The sequence below is a fragment of the Hemicordylus capensis genome, chromosome 12 (assembly GCF_027244095.1).
Source record: "Hemicordylus capensis ecotype Gifberg chromosome 12, rHemCap1.1.pri, whole genome shotgun sequence".
NCBI lineage: Eukaryota > Metazoa > Chordata > Lepidosauria > Squamata > Cordylidae > Hemicordylus > Hemicordylus capensis.
This window is the reverse complement of record NC_069668.1, coordinates 23,978,888-24,001,371: the sequence shown is the minus strand read 5'-3', so window position 1 is coordinate 24,001,371 and position 22,484 is coordinate 23,978,888. Positions and strand designations below refer to the sequence as shown.

Sequence of the window (22,484 nt, the reverse complement as noted above, 5' to 3'; positions counted from 1 at the left end):
CATGGACAGCAGATGGTTGATTTTACTTGATGTTTTAGATGTTTGGTATCCGAGGCCTGTTTTGTTTAGTATTTGTGAAAGTGGGGTCATGGCGATTACAAACAACAGAGGGGATAGTGAGTCCCCTTGGAAAATGCCTCTTCTAATGCTAACCTGTCCAAGCGTCTCGCCATTGATTGTTAACTGTGTACTCCACATGCTCATTGCTTTTTTATAAATATCTGAATGTTTTTGCTGACACCAGTTGTTTCTAAACATTTTAGTATCCATGTGTGAGGCAATGAATCAAAGGCTTTCTTGTAGTCAATCCATGCAACACTTAGATTTGTTTTGCTGTTTGTTAGTTAATAAGTGTTGCATCACTTCATCTGCTATTATTCCAGTTAATAATTTGAACATGGTTGGCAGGCAGGTTATCGGTCTATAATTACTTGGAACTGCACCTTTTGCTGGGTCTTTCATAATGAGATGAGTTTTCCCAGTTGTTAGCCATTGTTCAATATCACCTCCTTGCAAAATGTGATTGAACTGTTTTGATAGTTGTTTATGAAGGCTTGTTAGGTGTTTAAGCCAAAAGCCATGCAGTTCATCGTCGCCTGGCGCAGTCCAATTTTTAATTTTCTTTGCTCTTTCACTTATTAATTCTGGTGTTATTATTAGATCTTGCATTTGTTGGTTACATTTTTCGATCTCTTTCATCCAGCCTGCTTTTTTATTATAATCTATTGGATTGTCCCATAATTTCCCCCAGAATCGCATATTCTTCTTTATTTGGTGTTTCTATGTTTCTTGCAGTTTCTCCTTCTATGCTTTGGTAGAAACGTCTCTGATTCGACTGGAATTGGAGATTCTGCCTGTGTTGTGTAGTTCTGGCTTCATATCTGCTAATCTTCTTTGACACTGCTGTTATTTGCTGCTTTATTATTTCTAGGACTTCTCTAATTCTCCTTGAATCTAGGTGGTATTTTTGGATCAGATATTGTTTGGTGTTTTCATTCTTCAGCTTCTTGTCTTTCATATCTTTCAATTTACTAGCATCTGATCTAAGCCTGGAGATTTTATTTTCTAATCTAATCTTCCATTTAGGTGATGTACTACTTTCTTTTTTGACAGGTCCATTGATCTTATATCCGAGCTCTTGTGTTGTTATTGTTGCTGCACTGTACATTAGTTGGTTTATTTCTTGCAAATTCTTGGTTGTTATCTCCGCAAGTGCAGCATTGACATCTTTTAATACCTGAGCAAGTGTTTTTTTGGCAACTGTTTTTAGAGCTGGAAGTTGAACCCTGGTGGTTGTTTGGTTCATGTGCTCAGTTATTTTTTGCTTTAGTTCTTGTTGCTTTTCTGTTAAACAGCATTCGGGTTTTTGAGGAAAGGGGAGGTTGCCTGGTTTTGATTTTGAAAGAGTTCAGCAACAGTGGCATCCTCAATTTTCAACACCTCCTCCACCTGCGCCCGAGCAACTTCTTCAATTGGTGATCATTCTTCAACCATATCTTGAGCCTGTGTTGCTCTTTGCAGTTCTTCCAGCTCAACTTCTGTGAATACTTTATTTCTGATTATGAATCTTCTCTGGTCTGCTAGCCTTTGTTCTGTTATTTCTGTATCTGGATGCTTCTCTTTCCAAATTTGGTATATTCTTTTTTCCAAATTTTTTATTCTTTTTAAATAATCTCTTCTAGTTGGACTAGACTTGTCCAAGTCTAGTCTTGTAATAGCAGATCATTATTTCCTTGTTGGCATTTTTCGTATACTTTTTTCGGTTAAGCGACGTTTCTTCCAGTAACTTTGCTGTCTTCAGCCCTGGTTGCTCAACTGAAGATCCTGAGTCCTGTAGCCCACTTGCCACCAGATGTCCAGGGACTCCAGCACCTGGTGTGCTCCTTGTTGACCCGGGCGACGACCGATCCGGTATAGATTTATTAAAGTTACGTCTCACCATATTGTTGATGGGAGAGGCACTCTTTGTGTGGCTCCTCTGGTGAGACCTGTCCAGTATGGTTGGACCTCTGGCATAGCTCTCAACTTCCTCAGAGCGCACAAGCCCCACAACTACGCCAAGGTAGTGTCTCACTAGTGCCTCACTTCTTCTTCTTCTTCTTCTTCTTCTTCTTCTTCTTCTTCTTATTATTATTACATTTATATCCCATTCTTCCTCCAAGGAGCCCAGAGCGGTGTACTACATACTTGAGCTTCTCCTCTCAACAACCCTGTGAAGTAGGTTAGGCTGAGAGAGAAGTGACTGGCCCAGAGTCACCCAGTAAGTCTCATGGCTGGATGGGGATTTGAACATTCTGGGCATATCAAGTCAGATCATTGCTCCACATAGCTCTGACTGGCAGCAGCGCTCCAAAGTTTCAAGCAGGAGCCTCTCCCAACCTAACCTGGAGATGCTGCCAGGGAGGGAACCTGGGACCTTCTGTATGGTCCACCACTGATCCTAGAGCCCCAAGAAAGGGAATGCCTTCATTTTACCCCCAGTTTCTTTCTCCCCTCTAGGTGACTGTACCAGGAGAAGTGGTGGACATTGCCTGTGGAGTCGACCACATGGTTACTCGGGTGAAATCCTTTATTTAAGCTGCACTTGGGCACTCCAACAGAGAGGACAAAACCAGAACTTTTTTGGGCCTTGGTGGCTTTGTCAGCCATCTGGTGCTGGCGCAGCTTCTCCCAGAGTTCCTTGCAAACAGGCCAGCGGGAGGCACAGCATATCGGTGGCCAAATCCCCTTCAAAGCAGATGGTTCCCTGCGAGTGAGATGCCTAGTCTTTGCAAACAGTGGCTGACGGAGATGGAGGCACTTTTTCAGGGCAACGCCGATTCTCAAACGGGGATTATTTAACCCGAAAATGGAACCCATGGTCAATGGAGAGTTCGCTTTTCTCCCCCGATGCCTGTCCCATGCTCGTTCTGAGGAGGTGACCAAAGTTCCTGATCATCTCTGGTTTCATAATACCGGAGGTGGGGTGGCCTCCCTCCCACCCCGAGAGATACAGAGCACCATCTACTCCTGGTTCAGACCATAGAGCCACACACATATTGAGGCAGTGGGATAAAAGCGTGCCCCAGACATCGCAGTTGATGGCCATTCAAGAAGTAAAGAGCAAAAAACTCCCCAGCTAATTCCATAGGATAAAATAAGATTGCTGGGAGGGGGGAGAATGGAAGAGGATAAAAAATAATTTTAATTGAACTAGTTGCAGAACTTGAGGGGGTCTTCTAATATTAGTAGTTTTACGACATCTTCCTCTTTAGTTTGCAGGCCTTTTCCCTGGTGGTTTCATTCTCATTTTTCAGCTCTCATACTGGGCTCTTGAGTGTTCTTTTTCGTCCAGGACCAAGGCATTCAGCTTAAAGGGGTAATCTACAGTCACCCAGACTAGCAGATTGTTGGCTGCAAACCCAATGGTCTTTCATTAACCAAACTCTTTTCTTCCTTTCGTCGTCTCATCAAGTCTGCAGCCAGCAAGATAAAAAAATGTGGCTTTGTTCTTTCATTGGCGTCTAAAGTTAAATCTCTCTGGCTGATCAGCTGCAAAGATTAGACTGGGACCAGTAATTCTCCGCCTAGTCTACCTTGCAGGGTGGTTGTGAGAACTAAAGAGGAGGTGGGAGGTCATGTACTCTTGAACTTTTTGGAGGAAGTGCATAACAAAAGTAAAATGAAGGGTGGCAAGTGGGAATCTGGCATTCACTCAGTAGAATGCAGAGTGCCTTATGTTTTCCACTGACTTTACAGTGGAAAACTTCACAAAACAGTGGGTTTTGTGTTATAAAATACAAATAAAGCATCTGGGCATTTGCAGAGCAAATCCTCGTGTCCCTCCATTGGTGGATTAGGAGCCCTCCAGGTGGTGTTTCTGGGAGTGTCTGAGCCTCCCTTTCCCAGTTATTTTTTCAGAACAGTTGTCCCATTTAAAGGGCATCGGGGAAAGATGGACAAAACGTTGCTTGCTTTCTGTATACAACTGGCTTGTAAAGCAGTTCATTCAGTCTGTTTTGGCATACTGGCCCAATTCACCCGTGGAACTCCTTGCCACAGGAGTTCTTGTATTGGCCGCAGCGATCGCGGAGATTATTTGAAAATGAAAGAAGTGGTGGTGAACAGACGGGTGTGGGTCTAGTGGCTGGGAGAGGCTCCTACGTATCTCCTAACAGAAAAAGAAAGAGTCAGAGGCACTGCAAGAGACTGGAAAACTTTGCAGCAGAGATATAATTGGGAGACTGCAGAGGACTCTCTTAGAGGCACACAGTTGCAGTAATATAGAGGTCTCATGTACAAATATTCAGAACACAGGTGTGTCCCCCCCATTCCCACTAGCCTGGTCTCGACCCACCCCCATTATGATCCTGAATGGTTGCTGGAGGCACAATAACAAAAATAAACAGTTCAAAAGTCTGGATGTTGCATCAGAATTGGTTGAAAGAGCACCAGGTTCATAAGGATGAGTTTATACATGGGGGCGGGGGGCAGCACGATCCACGGGGAAGGTCTCTTGCACACCGCCCTAGTGCTGCTGACACGGCCACCATCCATTTCAAAGGAGAGCTTAGAAAACTTGTCCGGTGGATTGGGCCGGCTGGGTTTCCTAGGGAAAGGTCACCACCAGGTGATGCTCGCCTGTGACTCCAAACAGGTAATGTTGCTAAACTACAACTCCCATCATCCCCAGTAAAATGTGGCTGGGGGTGATGGGAGTTGTAACGCAGCAGCCTCTGAGGACCACAGGTTGGGATCCCGAGGTAATGTAGTCCTGTTGATGCGGGGTCTACCATCACCCCTGTCCTGAGCTGCTGCAAACGAGAGCCAGCTATGATTTATCAATGCAGGACGGTCATGTTGCCTCAGTTCCCAGTATTGGGGCACACTGTAATGACTCCATGTAATCCTCCATGTGACATCTGGCGAGCTAAAATGGCTTTAAAAAGAAACTGAGGGGGCAGCAGAGAGGAACTTCAAAAGTGGTTGGACATGATGACTGAATAAAGCCTCCATGTGGAGGGGCAGTCTACCCTGGAATAAGTTGCTGGAGGGCAACCGCTGAGAAAAAATCTTTACCTGCATGCCCTCCTGGTCAGTTTTCTAGGGGCAGCTGATTGCAGAAATAGACCTTGCGCGGAAGCAAAAACAGGCCTTTCGGGGATCTTGCCGGGCTGGGGGAGCTCTTAACTCCGTACCGCCCTTTCCCTGCAAACACAGAACTGCACAGCCTCCGGCGGAGGAAGCCCTGCAGGCTGGACTGTGTCACTCCTCTTCCTCTCCTAATCCCATGGTTTTTCCTCTCCCCATATGTGCACAACCCCCTTTCCCAGAAATGGCTCTTTCCACTCACAAAGCAGACTCGGCTCCCTGCAGCTAGCTTACGGTCATCTCGGCTCTTGCCTTTTGGAGCGTCCCCGTTGAGCATCTCACACACCCTGCCTGCAAAAGCATCATGGCTACATTTTGCTCTGCAGCTGGACTTCAGAACACCTTCACAGTATCTTTTGGTCAGCCCAACGAGCTGGCCTTCCCACCCCACCAAAGAATTTAAAAAAAATTTTTTTTTTTAAAGTTTGCCTATCAGCAGTCTCTGGGTTTTCTCTTTCCTTCATGGCACAATGATGTTTATCCCATGCTCTCTTTGGAGTAAAAAAATGAAACAAAACTTCTTTAATCCCTCGAGAAAATACTGAAAACAAAACAAAAAGCGGTAAAATATGCCCAGGTCCCGCTCCAAAGGGTTTCTAATGTTTTCCAGCTTGACTGACTTGGAGTGCATTAATAACACCGTTGATATTTTCTTCCGGTACCTAGGCAGGGGAGGGGAGAAACGAATCAGAATGCAAAATTTCACAGGAGGGTTAAATGGTGGGGTTGACATCCTGATTCCCTTCACTGGAGACAGTCCCATTTGAAATTTCGTAGTCCTTTAGAGTAACTCCTGAGTAGAACCATTTAGTCAGGATGTCAGCTGCTGCTAAAAGCTCATTGAGACTAGCTGGGTAGGAACATACGAAGCTGCCACATACTGAGTCACACCCTTGGTCTATCTAGCTCAGTTATTATCTTCACAGACTGGCAGCAGCTTCTCCAAGGTTGCAGGTAGGAATCTCTCTCAGCCCAATCTTGGAGATGCTGCCGGAGAGGGAACTTGGAACCTAGATGCTCTTCCCAGAGTGGCCCCATCATCCCCCTCAGGGGGATCTCTTCCAGTTCTCTCACACGCAGATTCAAATGCAAACCAGGGTGGACCCTGCTTAGCTAAGGGGATAAGTCATGCTTGCTACAGAAATCTTGGGCAATTAAGGGGTGGGGGTCACAGACCAGGGATATAGCATCTGTGTTTTATGCAGAAGGTCCCTGGTTCAATCCCTGGCAGCATCTCCAGGTAGGGCTGGGAAAGACCCCTGCCTGAATCCCTGGAGAAGCTGCTGCCAGTCAGTGTAGATAATACTGAGCTAGCTGGACCAAGGGTCTGACTCCACAAAAGGCAGTTTCCTAAGATTAATCATACAATGTTAATCAATTGATTAGCCCTGCGTGTATTTGCAAACAACAGTTCTGAAGATTAAAAGCCATGCCCTCCTCTGCGGAAGAGGAATTTTTCTTCTTTAATTAAGTGCTTCTTTTAAATCAGTTGCAGTGTTTTGGGCAATACAGGTCTGAGCACTGGCAGTATAAGGAAGAGAGGACTTGACAACGGGGCTCTTGAAATATGACGACCTGCTTTAACATGCCTCGGTTCTCGATTCTGAGCTGTGCGCCGAGAAATCGGAAAGATTGGGCAGGACAGACCTGCCGTTTTACTCATTTAGGGGGCATGTGGGACTTCAGCCAGAATGTGGGGGTTATCGCAGATAAGACCAACCACAACCTTGTTCCCACAGAGGTGGGGATTTGTAGGCGGGCTGTACACACCGCAGATAGGGGAATAACACCCCTTATCTGCACAGAGAAACCTAACCTACCAGGGACCCCAGGCGAGATTTCTCCCAGGCTTGCTGCTTTCCCATACATGGGGGAATATTTTCATACGGAGGAGCCTTCCCAGACGCAAGCCCCGCCTGATGGCTGGAACAGCACAGCCCAGGTGCCGATTTATCACCTGAGTCAGAACGAGGGTTAGCACTGTGTTAGCATTAAGATAGGCGTTTGCGGGCTTATCTTATCAGTCCGGTTAATGTTCAAGAAGATAAACGGAATGGACATAACCCATTTGACCTTTGCTGTCGGTACACATGAGAGCTTCCAGATAGGGAAAGGGTTGCAAAACGGAATGGCTTAGGTTCTCTAACTTGGGACCCTAGATGATGTTTGACTACAACTCCCATCATCCCCAGCCACAGTGGCCTTTATACAAATATTAATACTTAAACAATGGCTTTTGGCCATTGCAGCTGGGGATGATGGGAGTTGTAGTCTAACAACATCTGGGTTAAAAGGAAGAGAAGAAGAAATCTTGGTTCTGCTGCGAGAACGTTTGATAATAATAATAAATAATAATAAATAAATAAGCAACTTTGTTAGTCGCTCCATAACAAATTGTTCTCTTTTAACCAGTGAACATAGGAAGCTGCCATATAGTGAGCCAGACCCTTGGTCCCTCTAGCTCAGCGTTGTCTACACAGACTGGCAGTGGCTTCTCCAAGGTGGCAGGCAGGAGTCTCTCTCAATCCTATCTTGGAGATGTTGCCAGGGAGGGAGTCTGGGACCTTCTGCATGCAAGCAGGGAGGTGCTCTTCCCAAAGTGGCCCCATCCCCCTAAAAGGAAGGTCTTCCAGAGTAGTCTCCCATTCAAATGCGAACCAGGGCAGACCCCACTTAGCAAACGGGACCATTCATACTTGACCAGCTCTCGTCCTGAAAAGGTCAGGTTTGCAAAAGAGACTTAATGCGGCAGAACGGGAAATGTAATGGATATTTTTCTGGGTATTGTTTGGGGAAAACATAACCGCGCCTGACCCAGTAAGTTGAAACTATTCATTAGGCCAGCTTGCGATGCTGAAAGGAATAGGGCAGCTTTGGAAATGAGACTAGCATGATGCTACCGAGTTGAGCTGGCTGCTGCCAAGGCTGGCCTAAAAGACGATGGTGCCGGAGGAAGAAAATTTACCCCTAAACTAGATTGTAAGCTTAATTTGTGGAACTACCCCGAAACGCGCACCTGTCCTCGCACATAGGACTCTAGCATCTCAGGGGTGTCTGCTTCCCAGTTTTCTCTGTCCAGAGAGCATTAACCTGGGACACAGTCTGTGGAAATGTTCTTTTTTACCATTATTTTTTTTTAAATGTCGTTTCTGTACTGCCCTTCCAAAAGTGGCTGAGGGCGGGTCACAATCAAAAATAGAACCGTTAATATTCTCAATGTAATGCAAACCACCTTGAGATTGTTTTAATGAAAGGCGGTATAGAAATTTAACAACCACCACCAACAAATAAATGAAGCGTTGGCGCTTACCTGAAAGATCATTTTCTTCAGAGGTACGGGTTGCATCCGCAGCTAGGATGGGTTGTCTCGACCTCCTGCTCCTAGACAGGGCCAATCAAGAGCTTCGGCTCACAGCAGGAGGGAGGGGCAATCCCCTGATCTCCAGTTCATAGCCAGCTCTAGCACTGCTCCAGAGAAACCAAGTCAGAATTCGAGGTAAAAGGAGTAATAAACAGATAGCCAGGCAGAAAAAACCCAGCGAGAACAGCTGAAAAGAACTCGGCATGACCAACTCAACCCCTGCAAGGGGTACCAGCCACCCCAGAGCGAAACCGCCCCACAGATACATAGGAAACAGGTGGGAAGGTGGATAACAGGACAGCATTTTAAACAGCCCAGACAAAAAACAAAGCGGGTGGGGGCGGATGCAACCCGTACCTCTGAAGAAAATGATCTTTCAGGTAAGCGCCAACGCTTCATTTTCCTTCAGAGGAGGGTTGCATCCGCAGCTAGGATGGGACCTACCAAAGCCCCTGATATACCGGGTGGGAGCTTTGAGGTCTGGCTCAGGGAGAAACCACCTGCTGCAATACTCTTCTCCCAAAGGCCGCGTCTGCCGAGGTCCAATCGTGGATCTTATAATGCCTCACGAAGGTGGAAATAGAGGCCCAAGTGGCAGCGCGGCAAATGTCAACCAGGGGAGCCAAGGTAGCGAAGGCAGCTGTAGAGGCTGCGCTCCTGGTGGAATGCGCAGTAATCCCCTCTGGGACTGGAGTTGCTGAACTGATGTATGCCAATCTAATGCACTGGCAAATCCAGCGCGACAAGGTAGTAGTGGAAACCTGTTTTCCCAAGGAACCCTCCTGAAAGGAAACAAAGAGGGAGTCCGAAACCCGAAAGGACTTGGTGCGCCATAGGTAGATCCTCACTGCCCTGCGCACGTCCAGCTTATGCCACTCCCGCTCCTTGGGAGAGGAGGGGTTAGGACAGAAGGAGGGCAGCATGATCTCCTGAGCCCTGTGAAACACAGAGTTCACTTTAGGGATGAAGGAAGGATCTGTGCGGAGTAGCACATAATCCGGGTAAACGAGGCACAATTCCTTACGCGCAGACAGAGAACGAAGGTCCGAAACCCTCCTTGCAGAAGTCACAGCGACCAGAAATAAGACCTTAAGGGATAAAAGGCGTAAAGAAATTGACCTCAGAGGTTCGAATGGAGCCTTGGTAAGGGCTCTCAGGACCAGATTAAGGTCCCAGGTAGGGAACCTATGAACTGGGGGAGGATTAATAATCGCGGCCCCCTTGAGGAACCTTCGCACATGAGGATGCTGAGCCAGCGAAGAGCCCTTCAGAGGTATCACAGAAGAAATGGCAAAGAGCTGACGACGCAGGGTATTAGGGCGGAGCCCTTTGTCCAGGCCTTGCTGGAGGAAGCGCAAAACCAGGCCTACAGAGGCGGATTTCGGTGATGCACCCTGAGCACTGCACCATCTTGAGAAGATCTTCCAGGTCGATTGATAGACTCTGACCGTGGAAGGCCTCCTGGACGCCAGGATCGTGGCCTGAACAGATTGAGGGTAACCACAGGCCACTAGCGCCTCCCGCTCAACCTCCAGGCGGATAGATTGAGCCAGGCCGGATCCGGATGAAACACTGGACCCTGACTGAGCAACTGGCAGTGCGACCCCAGCTGGAGAGGCGGTTGGGTGGACATCTCCACCAGGTCCGAAAACCAGGGCCTGCGTGGCCAGTGAGGGGCCACCAGAATGACCTCCGCCTGCAGCATCCAGATCCTTTGAATTGTCTGCGGGAGGATTGCGAACGGTGGGAAGGCATAGATCAGCCCCTGAGGCCACCGGAAGGTCAGAGCGTCCACTCCCTCCGCTCCCGGAGATTGGTACCTGGAGAGAAAACGAACCACTTTGGCATTTTCCGGCTTTGCGAACACGTCTATGTCTGGCTGACCGAAGCTTTGTACTATTTGCCTGAAGGTCAGAGGATCCAGAGACCACTCCGCCGGGTCTATCTGGGAGCGGCTTAGCCAATCCGCGAGCACGTTCAATTTTCCGCTGACATGGTCCGCTTCCAGCGACAGGAGGTGTTGTTCTGCCCAGGTCAGGAGAAGGGAGGCTTCGTTCATCCACAGCTTGGACTTTGACCCGCCCTGCCGAGCTACGTGTGCCTTGGCTGTGGCGTTGTCCGTGCGTATCAACACATGACGGCCCTGAACTACTGGAAGGAATTCCAGGAGGGACAGGCAGATCGCCCTCAACTCGAGCCAGTTGATGGAATGGGAGCGTTCGGTCTCAGACCAAAGTCCTTGCGCCACATGTTGCAGACAGTGACCGCCCCAACCCAGAAGGCTGGCATCCGAGGTCACCTGGATTCGTTCCAGTGGGAGGAAGTTGGTCCCCCTCGATAAGGCTGGGGATACCCACCACTGCAGGGATTGAACAATCCGAGGTGGAAGAGTGATGGGGAGCCTGGAGTGGTCCATCACCTGGGACTGATATCTGAGAAGGAACCAATGAAGCGGGCGCGAGTGAAACCGGCTCCATGGCACTATGCCCAGGGTGGACACCATGCGGCCCTGCAACTGGGACAGGGCCAGAACGTTGGTCCTGGGGCAGGCAATTAGAGAGCGGCAGGACGCAATCAGGGAATTCCTGCGTTCCTCGGACAAGCAGACTGTCCCCTGTACCGTATCGATCACGGCTCCCAGGTGAAGAACCCTGGTCTGAGGGGTCAGGGAACTCTTGGGCTTGTTGACAATGAACCCATGGACCTCCAGCACGGAGAGGGTTAATTGGACATCCTTGTGGCCCCTGTCGAGGGAGGGGGACCTGACTAACAAGTCGTCCAAGTACGGGTACAGGTGGACCCCCCTGGTCCTCAAGTGCGCCACGAGTGCCACCATGATCTTGGTAAACACTCGAGGCGCAGTCGACAGACCGAAGGGGAGAGCCCGGTACTGGAAGTGGCGTGCCGAATAAGCGAACCTGAGGAAGCGCCGGTCCTGGTTGTGGATAGGCACATGAAGGTAGGCTTCCTTTAAATCTACCGAGGCTAGGAAGTCCCCCTGCTGCAGGGCCACTAGGATGGAACGGAGCGTCTCCATGCGGAAGCCCCTCCTCCGCAGGAACCGGTTGACAAATTTTAAGTCTAGAATGGCTCTCCACTCCCCGTTCCTCTTGGGAACCAAGAAAAGGATGGAATAAACTCCCTTCCCTTGTTCCCCGGGGGGGACAGGCTCGATTGCCCGAATGTCCTGCAGGTGAGAGATGGCTTCCTCCATCAGGTGGTGCTTGGAAACCCTGTGAGATCGGGGGGAGGGAAGGAACCGGTCCGGCGGTTGCGCTGAAAACTCCAGAGAGTACCCTGTAGAGATTGTTTGCAATATCCAGGCATCGGAACAGGTCTGAGCCCAGACCTGCGCAAATTCCCCCAACCTGCCCCCCACTGTGGGGGAATCAGGAACCGGGAGGCGGGGGCCCCGAGGGGAGTCATTGGGATTGGCTTTGTTTGAAGCCTGGCTTAGCTGACTGGCCAGACTGCTGGGACCTGCGAAAGGCATTGTCTCGGAAGGAAGATTGTGCCTTATTCCAGTTAGACCTATCGGGCCTGCTATGCCTGGGGCGAAAGGAAGACCTGTAGCCCTTAAATCCAGATGAGTAGCTCCTGCGGTCCTGACGTTGAGAGGAAGGCATGGAAGGCATGGCCTTCCTATTATCCTTGGTCTGAATAAGGACGGGTTCCAAGGCTTCACCAAAAAGCTTTCCTCCTTTGAAGGCAGAGTTGGCAAGGTTAGCACGAGACTTGTGGTCAACCTTCCAGCTCTTGAGCCACAATTGGCGTCGAACTGTGATATCGGAAGCCAGCGCCCTGGCGGACAACTGGGCAGCATCTAACGAAGAGTCTGCCAGAAATCTGACCGCTTTTCCTAATTTATTGAGACCTTGGTGCAGCACGGGCAGCTCAGGAGGGACCATGGGGACAAGTTCCTGCACCCACAAAACTGCTGCCCTTGCAAAAATAGAATTGGCAACCGAGGCTTTGATGGAGAGGGCATTTGCCTCATGCGATCTGCGCAGCGCAGCGTCGCATTTCTTGTCTTCTATGTTTTTTAAAGTGTCTTCTCCTTCCTTAGGGAGTACTGTTCCCGTGACAAGGGAAGCCACCTCCGTATCTACAAAAGGCACCCTGAGTTTATCAGAAAGCGAGGTGCTTGGGTTGTACATGCGCCTGACCGCAGGAGGGGGCCCTTTTCCCTCAATGGGTTTGTCCCATTCGGCCTGGAAGAGGTCCAGGAAAAGCTGAGGACAAAGAACAGCAATCTCCTGACCGTTCAGGGGAGGCAGCACAGAAGGGTCCCCCTCAGTGTCCACTGGGGTGGACGGTGTCACTCCTCCCAAGCGAAGGGTTTTCCTGACCTTGTGGAGCAGGACAGGATAGTCTGCCTGTGAGAACAGCCGATAATTAGGCTGGTGAGACGGGGAAGGGTCTTCCTCATCCCCGGAGAGCTCCCCCTCCTCCCTATCTGACCCTGAATCCTCCGACGGAGTAGGGAGGTCGCGGGGTGCTGGACGGGGAACCAGCGCGACCAAACGGGGAGGAGGCGGGCCACAGGGGGATAGGGCAGGCGGACCGTCATCTGAGGGAGTGGAAGGACCGGGAATAGGAGCCGGGCCCTGGGCCGCAGACAAAATGGCTGCCCCCGGAGAATTGGCGGGAAGCGGCTGAGCGGGGAGTGAAAATGGCGCCGCGGGCGGTTGGGCGGGAAGAACCTGCTGGGCCGCAACAGATTGGAAGGGCCAGGGCAGCCTCTGGAGCTCCTCGGCCACCACGCGCCACAGGAGCGCCGCAAAGCGGGGAGGGATGTCCTCCTCCTCCTCAGAAGCGGCCGCACTACTCGCAGCGGCGGCAACGCTGGGCCCGGTGGCCGGGCAAAAACGTTTAGCGGGAGGGGCGGAAAGGGAGTCCCCACGCCCCGATCCCCCACGTGCCGCAACCCCAGGCTCACCAGAAAGATCTTCCACAGGCTCCGATCCCCGCTGCAGTACGGGAACGGAGGAATCGCCCCTGCAGGAATCGCCCCCGCCCCCTTCGAGTGGACTTGCGTGGGCGGGCGACTGGAGAGGAGATCGGGCCCTGGAAGCACGGGGCGCCGATGGGGCTTTTGAAAGCTTCTTGGCATTCTTAGCGGCCTTGGCCGATCCTTGGGCCCGGGTATTGAGCGCGGGAGCAGAGGCCGCAGCCCACTGAGCCTGACACACAGAGTGTGCTACCGAGTCCTCAGAGAGAGAGGGAGAAACCTCTCTCTCCTCGCGTTGAAGCTCCATCTCCGCTAGGGGTATGAAGGGAGCCGCGAGAGGAATGGTAATAATCAGCCTGTTTGTCTTCTCCCCTTGCTCTTTACAGGTACACAGCCGAGATATAGGCAGAGAGTAAGGCCACAGCAAGCGAAAAGAAGGAGCAGCGAAGAAACGGCCCTGCTGGAGCGAGACAGGGCGAAGAACGGGAGATCAGGGGATTGCCCCTCCCTCCTGCTGTGAGCCAAAGCTCTTGATTGGCCCTGTCTAGGAGCAGGAGGTCGAGACAACCCATCCTAGCTGCGAGTGCAACCCTCCTCTGAAGGAAAATAAAGCCATTAAAAATATTAACATAAAATTCATGTGGGGAAACCCATTAAAACCACTCAAATATTAGGAACACCGTAAGCTGCTTTCTACTGAGTCAGACCCTTGGTCCATCTAGCTCAGTATTGTCTGCACAGATTGGCAGCAGCTTTTCAAGGTGACAGGTAGGAATCTTTACCAGCCCTCCCTGGAGCACTGTTAGCTATTCCCTTCAGGGGATGCAGCCATAGCAAACAGAACGCCCTGGGGATGCAGCCATAGCAAACAGAGATCCCTGGCAGCATCTCCAAGTAGGGCTGGGAGAGACTCCTGCCTGAGATCTTGGAGAAATGCTGCGAGTCAGTGCAGACAATTCTGAGATAGCTGGTCTGACTCAAAAGGAGGCAGCTTTCTAAATTCCTGTGTATCCAGCTGGGCTCTTCTGATGTTCTGATCACCACCACCCCTTATGTTCCCCCAGACGAGGGCTTTCCCTCAAGGCAGAGCCGGTGACGGGACTCACCAGTGCATGATCAAACTTAAACGTACTGATGTAATAGGCAGGGACGTCGGCAGCCGCCAGAGGCTCAGAAATCTGCGCGACAATTCCACATTCATCTAGGAAGAGGGGGAGAAAGATCTCAGTCCCCAGCCACATGGTACAATCGGATTATTCTAGCCGGCAGCAGGCAATCTTTTTTTACAGCAATAATCCATATTTACTACAGCTCGAAGTAATAATAATGATAAAATAATAATATACTTTATTTGTTAGCTGCCCCATAACATCCTGTTCTCTGGGCAGCTCACAACACAGCATTAAAACACAAAATAAAAACATATCACATGTGAAATCACGTGTGTGTGTGTGTGTGTGTATTTATACATTGCTTTTCAACACACAAGTGTACAAAGCAGTTTACACCAAGAATGACTAACTAAATAAATGTTTAGGGAAGACCTGAAAACATACCTATTTAGCCAGGCTTTCAGTTTACAGTTTTAAAGCTTCGGGTCTTACGTTTTTATCTGTATTTTAAATTGTTTTAATCGTCTTAGTGTTTTAATGGTTGTTTTTAGATTGTGAACTACCCAGAGACTTCTGTATGGGGCGGTAGAGAGATGTGTTAAATAAAATAATTAAAACTAACTAACTAACTAGATCAAGCTGTAAAAGGCATAAAGGATGTAAAAGGCACAAAAGAACGAAGTACATACATACAATGGCCCCGTCTCCAAAGGGCTCACAATCTAAAATGAAACATAGGGTAGACACCCGCAAGAATCCCTGGAGGGATGCTGTGCTGGGGCTGGACAGGGCCAGTAGCTTCCCCATCCTGCTAAATACAAGGGAATCACCACTTGAAAAGTTGCCTCTTTGCTCAGTTAGCAGGGCTTTCCAGTCTGGATGGTATCTGTGTAACACTTCTTAGCGTGAAAGAAAGGTCCTTGTGGGTAGGGACGATGGGAGTTGTAGTCCAATGGCTGGGGACAACCCTGTTACATAACACTAGCACCAGAGTTCATGCCAGGAAATTGATTGCCAGGAAATTCAGGAAGTCCTTTTTCACCCAATGCATACTCCACTTGTGGAATTCTCTGCCACAAGAGGTGGTGACAGCCAGCAGCCTGGATGGCTTTAAGAGGGGCTTGGATGACTTCATGGAGGAGAGGTCTATCATCGGCTACTAGTCGGAGGGCTACAGGCCACCTCCAGCCTCAAAGGCAGGAGGCCTCTGAGTACCAGTTGCAGGGGAGTAACAGCAAGAGAGAGGGCATGCCCTCAACTCCTGCCTGTAGGCTTCCAGAGGCATCTGGTGGGCCTCTATGTGAAGCAGGATGCTGGACTAGATGGGCCTTGGACTTATGAGATCTTATTTAGGCTACGGAGCCAACCTGGGACAACTCAGACTCAACCCGACGGATGCCAGCGGCTGACCTCTTGGGATCCAACTTACCAAAGCCAAGGGGCTGCCCTCCGATCCGAACCATCTTCCAGAGTTCCCCCGATGCGCTTGTAAACAACAAGTTATTAGGGAACCTGCCAAAAAATGCATTTTAAAAAATCACTAAAACAGGTTTGAGAATTGTCGCAACAGACAATAAGGGATATCTGTGATTAAGTCCCACAAACTGGGCCTATCTTTGCCATCTTGGGGAATAAATGCTCTCAGTGATTTTTGGCAATGGTAAAAGGTAAAGTGTGCTGTCGAGTCGGTGTCGACTCCTGGCGGCCACAGAGCCCTGTGGTTGTCTTTGTTAGCTCCTTTGCTAAGCAGGGTCCACCCTGGTTTTCATTTGAATGGGAGACTACACATGAATGCTGTAAGAGATTCCCCTGAAGGGATGGGGTCATAGCTCATTCGAAGAGCATCTGCTTTGCATACAGAAGGTCTCAGGTTGAATGGGAAGAGCATCTGCAGGCCTATATGCAGAAGGTTCCAAGTTCCCTCCCTGGCAGCATCTCCAAGAGAGGGCTGAGAGACTCCTGCCTGCAACCTTGGAGAAGCCGCTGCCAGTCTGGGTTGACAATCCTGAGCTCAATGGACCAAGAGTAATTGCAGTCATTTTTGCTGAGAAGAAAAGGCTAGGGTAATAATGAACAATGACTCTCATCTCTCCATGGAGTCATCTTTGGAGGACAGGCCTGCCAATTCTCTTTTCCATTCCTCTGACATCATTGATAAAACTGTACGGTAGTTTTTGTGTTTTCAAAACTTTTCAAAAGCATTGAACATGCCATTGCAAATGGTGGTCAGGACAATAAGATCATGAGAACACCCTGACAGCTGAAAACCTTGCAAAGTTATCACCTCTTTTCCTTTTCTTGGGAAGTAGACATTGTCGAAAATCACAAGGAGCATTTGTCCCCCAAGGTGGTACCAACCCCGCAGCTGGCTTATGGACTAATTTTTTTTCAGAGTTGGAAATCAGTAACTCTGGAATCAGTAATTCTGGAAGTCCCAGGATGATTTTCTTACATCCCACCACTTGCTTTTGTTCACATAGTGACATATTCTGAAACGGGAGTAAATTATTCTGCGTCTCTTTTCGCTCACGCAGCTTCTGATTGACTGGTTGACCTCTGTCAAAAGGTCGATCTCAGCCCAAAGGAAGTGAAAAGAACCCCGGAATAATCAGGGGTCTCTTAACGCATGCAAGATCTCGTAATGCCTTTGTAAAGGAGCTTCAAGCCTCACCTTTTCTGCGTCTGCACATCCATCACTAAAGAAATGTAGCCCTCAATGAGAGAAAACGAGAAAAAACGAATGTATCCAGAGTCTTCATTGCCTGCCACAGAATCTTTTACTCTGGAGGAAAGAGAGACGGAGGAAAGAGGGGTTAGGCTCTAAAAACAGAGGGACCAGAGAGCTGGTCTTGTGGTGGCAAGCATGAATTGCCCCCTTTGCTAAGCAGGGTCTGCTCTGGTTTGCATTTGAATGGGAGACTACATGTGAGGACTGTAAGATATTCTACCTTAGTGAGATGGGGCCACTCTGGGAAGAGCATTTGCCTGCTTGCATGCAGAAGGTTCCAAGTTCCCTCCTTGGCAGCATCTCCAAGATCGGGCTGAGAGAGACTCCTGCCTGCCATCTTGGAGAAGCCGCTGCCAGTCTGGGTTGAAAATACTGAGCTAGATGTACCAAGGGTCTGACTCAGTATATATGGCAGCTTCCTATGTTCCTATCTAGATCAGGGACTTTAATTCCTATCTTTAATCTCCCTAGAGAACAGACCTCCTAAAATCCTGAAAAAGGTCCCCTGAATTCTCCACTCTTGGAAGAAAAGGTAGCACATAACAAATCTCTTGCTATCCTACCACATGATTGGCTAGGAATGGCAATGTGACTGCCCTCTGCCTCTAGCAGAATCTAGAGCAGGAGTGGGCAATCTTGGCCCTTTGGCTGTTGCTGAACTACAACTCCCATCATCCTTAACTATTAGCCACGGTGGCCAGTCTCCGGCATCATCGCCATGTAAGGCTGGGAGAGACTCCTGCCTAAAAGATGGAGAGATGCTGCCAGTCAGAGTGGAAGAGGCTGGATGGACCAAGGATCTGACCCCGTGTAAGGTTGCTCCGATGAACTCAATGCCTTCTGCACCCTTTGCCCCCACAGCCAGCAGAAACCTTGACATGAAGCTTTAAGCAACGGTTCTTTTCTCCCCCTCCAGTCAGAACATACCCATTGGAGTAAAACATGACATCCATAAGGACTGTAGTCACAGAGGGAAGGGTGTCTGGATCGAGGCTGGTGACGCAGAACATGTTACTTGGACTGGAAAGGGGGTGGATCACGGGTCTCGGAACTAGAAGGAAAGGAAAGAGAAAGAAAGACTGAACGCCTCATTCCTAGCTGCAGCAAACGTGTCTGCACTGCACCACTTGAGACTGCAAATGGAGCGTCATAGGACTGAATACGTCTCCATACAAATAAAAATCTAATATCTCTCTCTAGGAAGAGGTTGTTGGTGCGAAATAAGGTCATACTTCCCAAGTGCCTACAGATCTTAACTTTTGCATATACCAGTGCAAAGACAACATTTTGCATATACAATTGCATATTTTGCATATCCCGAAATTCACAGAATGCCATATTTTTCACACTGGAATATGTTGGGGGGAAAGTTGTAAATAGTATTTTTGGGGGAGGGTGGGGTGTGTTCTTTAGAAGGCGTTCTGAATATAACCATCAGATCTTATCTGTTACTGTCCACAGCAGATCAAATAAATAAAAACGGCAATAACCAGACCAATAATTCAAAAACATCATGCCCAGGTGAAGGAGGCGGTCATTCTCAGATTCTATTTTACAGTGATTCAAATTTACCCACATATGGTATTATTCAATGAAATGAATCACGTGTAAAGTGCTAACTGAGCATAGAGGTCTCTTTTAAAAGCAGCAGAGGTTGTGGTTTAATTGGGGAGGAGAGCTGGTCTTGTGGCAGCAGGCATGAATTGTCCCCTTTGTGAAGCAGGGTCTGCCCCGGTTTGCATTTGCATGAGAGACTACACACACGAGCAGTGTAGGATATTCCCCTCAGGGGACGGGGCGGCTCTGGGAAGAGCATCTGCATGCTTGCTGCGGAAGGATCCAAGTTCCTTCCCTGGCAGCATGGCCAAAATTGGGCTAAGAGAGACTCCTGCCTGCCAACTTGGAGACGCCGCTGCCAGTCTGGGTCGACAACCCTAAGCTAGATGAACTAAAGGTCAGACTCGGTAGAAGGGAGCTTCCTAAGTTCTTACATAGGGGGAGTCAAAGCACATGAGGGGCTCATACCCAGTTTCGGCTTCATAAACCCGTTTGTGATCCCAAGACTGTCTGCAGCTACCGTCTCCCCATTCACAACCCTGAGGATGGTGAACTCCGCTGCGAGCGCATGCGTCACGAAAGGCAGGTCCCGCTCACGTACCTGAGTGTGGGGAGGAAACACACACCCTTTTAGCTTACAGTGGTCCAGCCGCTCCTTGGTGGGACCCGATGGTCCGGTACAGCAGCTGACGAGAGTTCCGGATTGCAAAATTCTGCACAGTGTGCGTTAAGTTGGAGGGTGAAACTAGCCAGGGCCATGGCAGCCGTGTTGAATTTGCCCTGTGGTTTTTTGGTGCCCTGGGCCAAGTTAGACTTTGCCCCCGTCCCACGCTAAGAAGTACAAAACCCCCAAGAGGAGGAGAACTGGTCTTGTGGTGGCAAGCATGGATGGCCCCCTTTGCTGAGCAGGGTCCACTCTGGTATGCATTTGGATGTCAGCACTGTAAGATATTCCTCTTAGGGGATGGAGCTGCTCTGGGAAGAGTATCTTCAAGCTTGCATACAGAAGGTTCCAAGTTCCCTCCCTGGCAGCATCTGCAAGAAAGGGCTAAGAGAGAGATTCCTGCCTGCAGCCTCGGAGAAGCCACTGCCAGTCTGGGTAGGCAATACTGAGCTAGATGGACCAAGGGTCTGACTCAGTAGAAGGCAGCTTCCTACGTTCCAATTGCAAACCACAAGTCCCATGGAGGGTGAGGAAGGCACTTGGAAGGTTCACCACCCAAAATTAACGGTTTCAAGAAAGGGTACTTTCCCGGCTTTGATCAGGTCCTCTGCAGTGGGACACGAAGTTCCCCACAGCGTTGGCCCCGGAGGAGGCCTTTGCTTACCAGGATGAAGTCCGTCTGGTAGGTGGAGAGCATGAATACGGAGATGTTTTGATCAGCCAGCGGAGCGATCACTGACTTGGCAATCTTCGTCACACCGATGGGCTGGGAGCTGAAAAAGCTGCCTCCGCCCGACACCACGTTGAGGGCCAGCCACGTTGCGTTCGCCACGCTCAGGTGTTCCGACGAAGGGAGCTCTGCAGGGTGGGGGGAAATCACAAAGGTTAGCTGGATTAGTTTGCTGGTGAGGGTGAAGCCAGCAGAGACCCGTGAAGAACGCTCAGAATCAGAAGGCATGGACCCGCCGGGAACTACCATGCAGAAGGATAATCGCGTTCTGGAACAGCACAGCAGAACCGTGACGACGACAACAACAACTAATAACCATGACTCAGGGGAAAGGGCCCGATAATTAAAGTACCAAATCCAATCAATAACATTTGGTAGACTGTGTGTAAACAACATAAATTAATAAATAATAATTATCAATAATAATGACAATAACAATAATAATAATAATATGAATGTCCTCCCTGGGAGAACCTTTGGCAGAAAATTCAAGTTTGAGCGAGCAAAAATGATAGCAAGTTGGTCTTGTGGTAGCAAGTGTGAACAATCCCCTTTGCTAAGCAGGGTCCAACTTGGTTTACATTTGAATGGGACTGTGAACACGGTGAGCTCACAGAAAAATAGGAAGCTGCCATATACTGAGTAAGATCTTTGGTCCATCTAGCGCAGGATTGTCTACCCTGACTGGCAGCGGCTTCTCCAAGGTTGCAGGCAGGAGTCTCTCTTAGCCCGATCTTGGAGATGCTGCCAGGGAGGGAACTTGGGACCTCAGAAGCTCTTCCCAGAGCAGCTCCATCCCTGAAGAGGAATATCTTTCAGTGCTCACATGTAGTCTCCCATCCAAATGCAAACCAGGGCAGACCCTGCTTAGCAACACAACTTGCATCTCATAAATAAGCCAATTAACTGTTACCCCCACAAAGAGAAGGCGATTCTTTCAGGAAGCGGCTAATGTGGACACGGAGTCTGATAGGCGGGTGGATGAAAAGTACCACTTTGGAATGAAAGAAGCACGGAACCGGAGAGAGAGGCGCCCCCCGCCTTTTGTTGGGGAGAGCAGGAAGGACAGGAAGACCGGAGAGTTTCGTCTGAAAGAGCTGCATGGGATGGTTTCCTTGCCCAGGGAGCTGTGAAATGGAAGAGTACAAAGCGTCCCAGGAAATCCAAACACAACATTATCGCTGACTCAACGAGGCAGTAAATAAAGAGAGAGAAAAGAGCTGGCCAGAGAGTACATGCAGATCACACACAAAACGATGGGAGGAGAGCTGGTCTTGTGGTAGCAAGCATAAATGGTCCCCTCTGCTAAGCAGGGTCTGCCCTGGTTTGCATTTGAATGGGAGACTACATGTGAGCACTGTCAGATATTCCCCTCTGGGGACGGGGCCGCTCTGGAAAGAGCTAAGAGTATCTGCATGCTTGAATGCAGAAGGTTCCAAGTTCTCACCCGGGCAGCATCTCCAAGACAGGGCTGAGAGATTCCTGCCTGCAACCTTGGAGAAGCCGCTGCCAGTCTGGGTAGACAATACTGAACTAAATGGACCGAGGGTCTGACTCAGTATGTGGCAGCTGCCTGGGTTCCTATGATCCTGGCCAACTCCCTTCCGTGGAGCCCTGGAAGGCAACAACTGGAGACCCAAGTCCAAGAAACCCTGCCATCACCAAAGCAAAATTGTGTCATTTGCTGGTAACTCTGACTGGGCCTGCACAGCCACACAAGAGTCTCCCATGTAGGAGCATAGGAAGCTGCCATATACTGAATCAGACCATTGGTCTATTTAGTTCAGTATTGCCTACACAGACTGGCAGCGGTTTCTCCAAGGCTGCAGGCAGGAGTCGCTCTCTCAGCCCTGTCTTGGAGAGGCTGCCAGGGAGGGAACTTCGAACCTAGATGCTCTTCCCAGAGCGGCTCCATCCCTGAAGGGGGATATCTTGCAGTGTGCACATATGCACTCTCCCATTCAAATGCAAACCAGGGCAGACTCTGCTTAGCAAAGGGGACAATTCAGAGGAACATAAGAAGCTGCCTTCTACTGAATCAGATCCTTGGTCCATGTAGCTCAGGATTGTCTACCCAGACTGGCAGCAACTTCTCCCAGGTTACAGGCAGAAGTCTCTCCCAACCACTACCCGGAGATGCTGCCAGGGAGGGAACTTGGAACCTTCTGCATGCAAGCAAGCAAGCAGGGGCTCTTCCCAGAGCAGTCCATCCCCTCAGGGGAATATCTTACAGTGCTCACGCATGTAGTCT

At 49.5% G+C, this 22,484-nt stretch overlaps 2 protein-coding genes across 7 annotated transcripts in view; one reads left to right on the top strand and one right to left on the bottom strand.

Annotated features, from left to right (window-relative positions):
- LOC128335965 (RCC1-like G exchanging factor-like protein) overlaps window positions 1–22,484 on the top strand; it is a 77,437-nt gene that overhangs the window by 36,190 nt on the left and 18,763 nt on the right. For 2 of the 5 annotated variants that reach the window (XM_053274954.1, XM_053274955.1), the window contains one exon: window positions 13,829–14,873. The exons of 1 other annotated variant lie outside the window; for it this stretch is intronic. In XM_053274954.1, the coding sequence (XP_053130929.1) occupies window positions 13,829–13,962 (134 nt within the window). In that variant the 3' untranslated portion in view covers window positions 13,963–14,873. Of the gene's footprint in view, window positions 1–2,499; window positions 4,399–13,828; window positions 14,874–22,484 lie in introns of those variants that run through there. 2 more of the 5 variants (XM_053274956.1, XM_053274953.1) reach the window with 1 other exon arrangement.
- Window positions 4,187–22,484, bottom strand: part of LOC128335966 (cytosolic arginine sensor for mTORC1 subunit 2-like) — a 42,726-nt gene continuing 24,428 nt past the window's right edge. For both annotated transcript variants that reach the window (XM_053274957.1, XM_053274958.1), the window contains 7 exons: window positions 20,168–20,361; window positions 19,308–19,440; window positions 18,210–18,333; window positions 17,226–17,336; window positions 15,984–16,066; window positions 14,549–14,643; window positions 4,187–5,792 (listed from right to left, as the gene is read on the bottom strand). In XM_053274957.1, coding sequence (XP_053130932.1) covers window positions 5,727–5,792; window positions 14,549–14,643; window positions 15,984–16,066; window positions 17,226–17,336; window positions 18,210–18,333; window positions 19,308–19,440; window positions 20,168–20,361 — 806 coding nt within the window. In that variant the 3' untranslated portion in view covers window positions 4,187–5,726. The remainder of the gene's footprint in view (window positions 5,793–14,548; window positions 14,644–15,983; window positions 16,067–17,225; window positions 17,337–18,209; window positions 18,334–19,307; window positions 19,441–20,167; window positions 20,362–22,484) is intronic.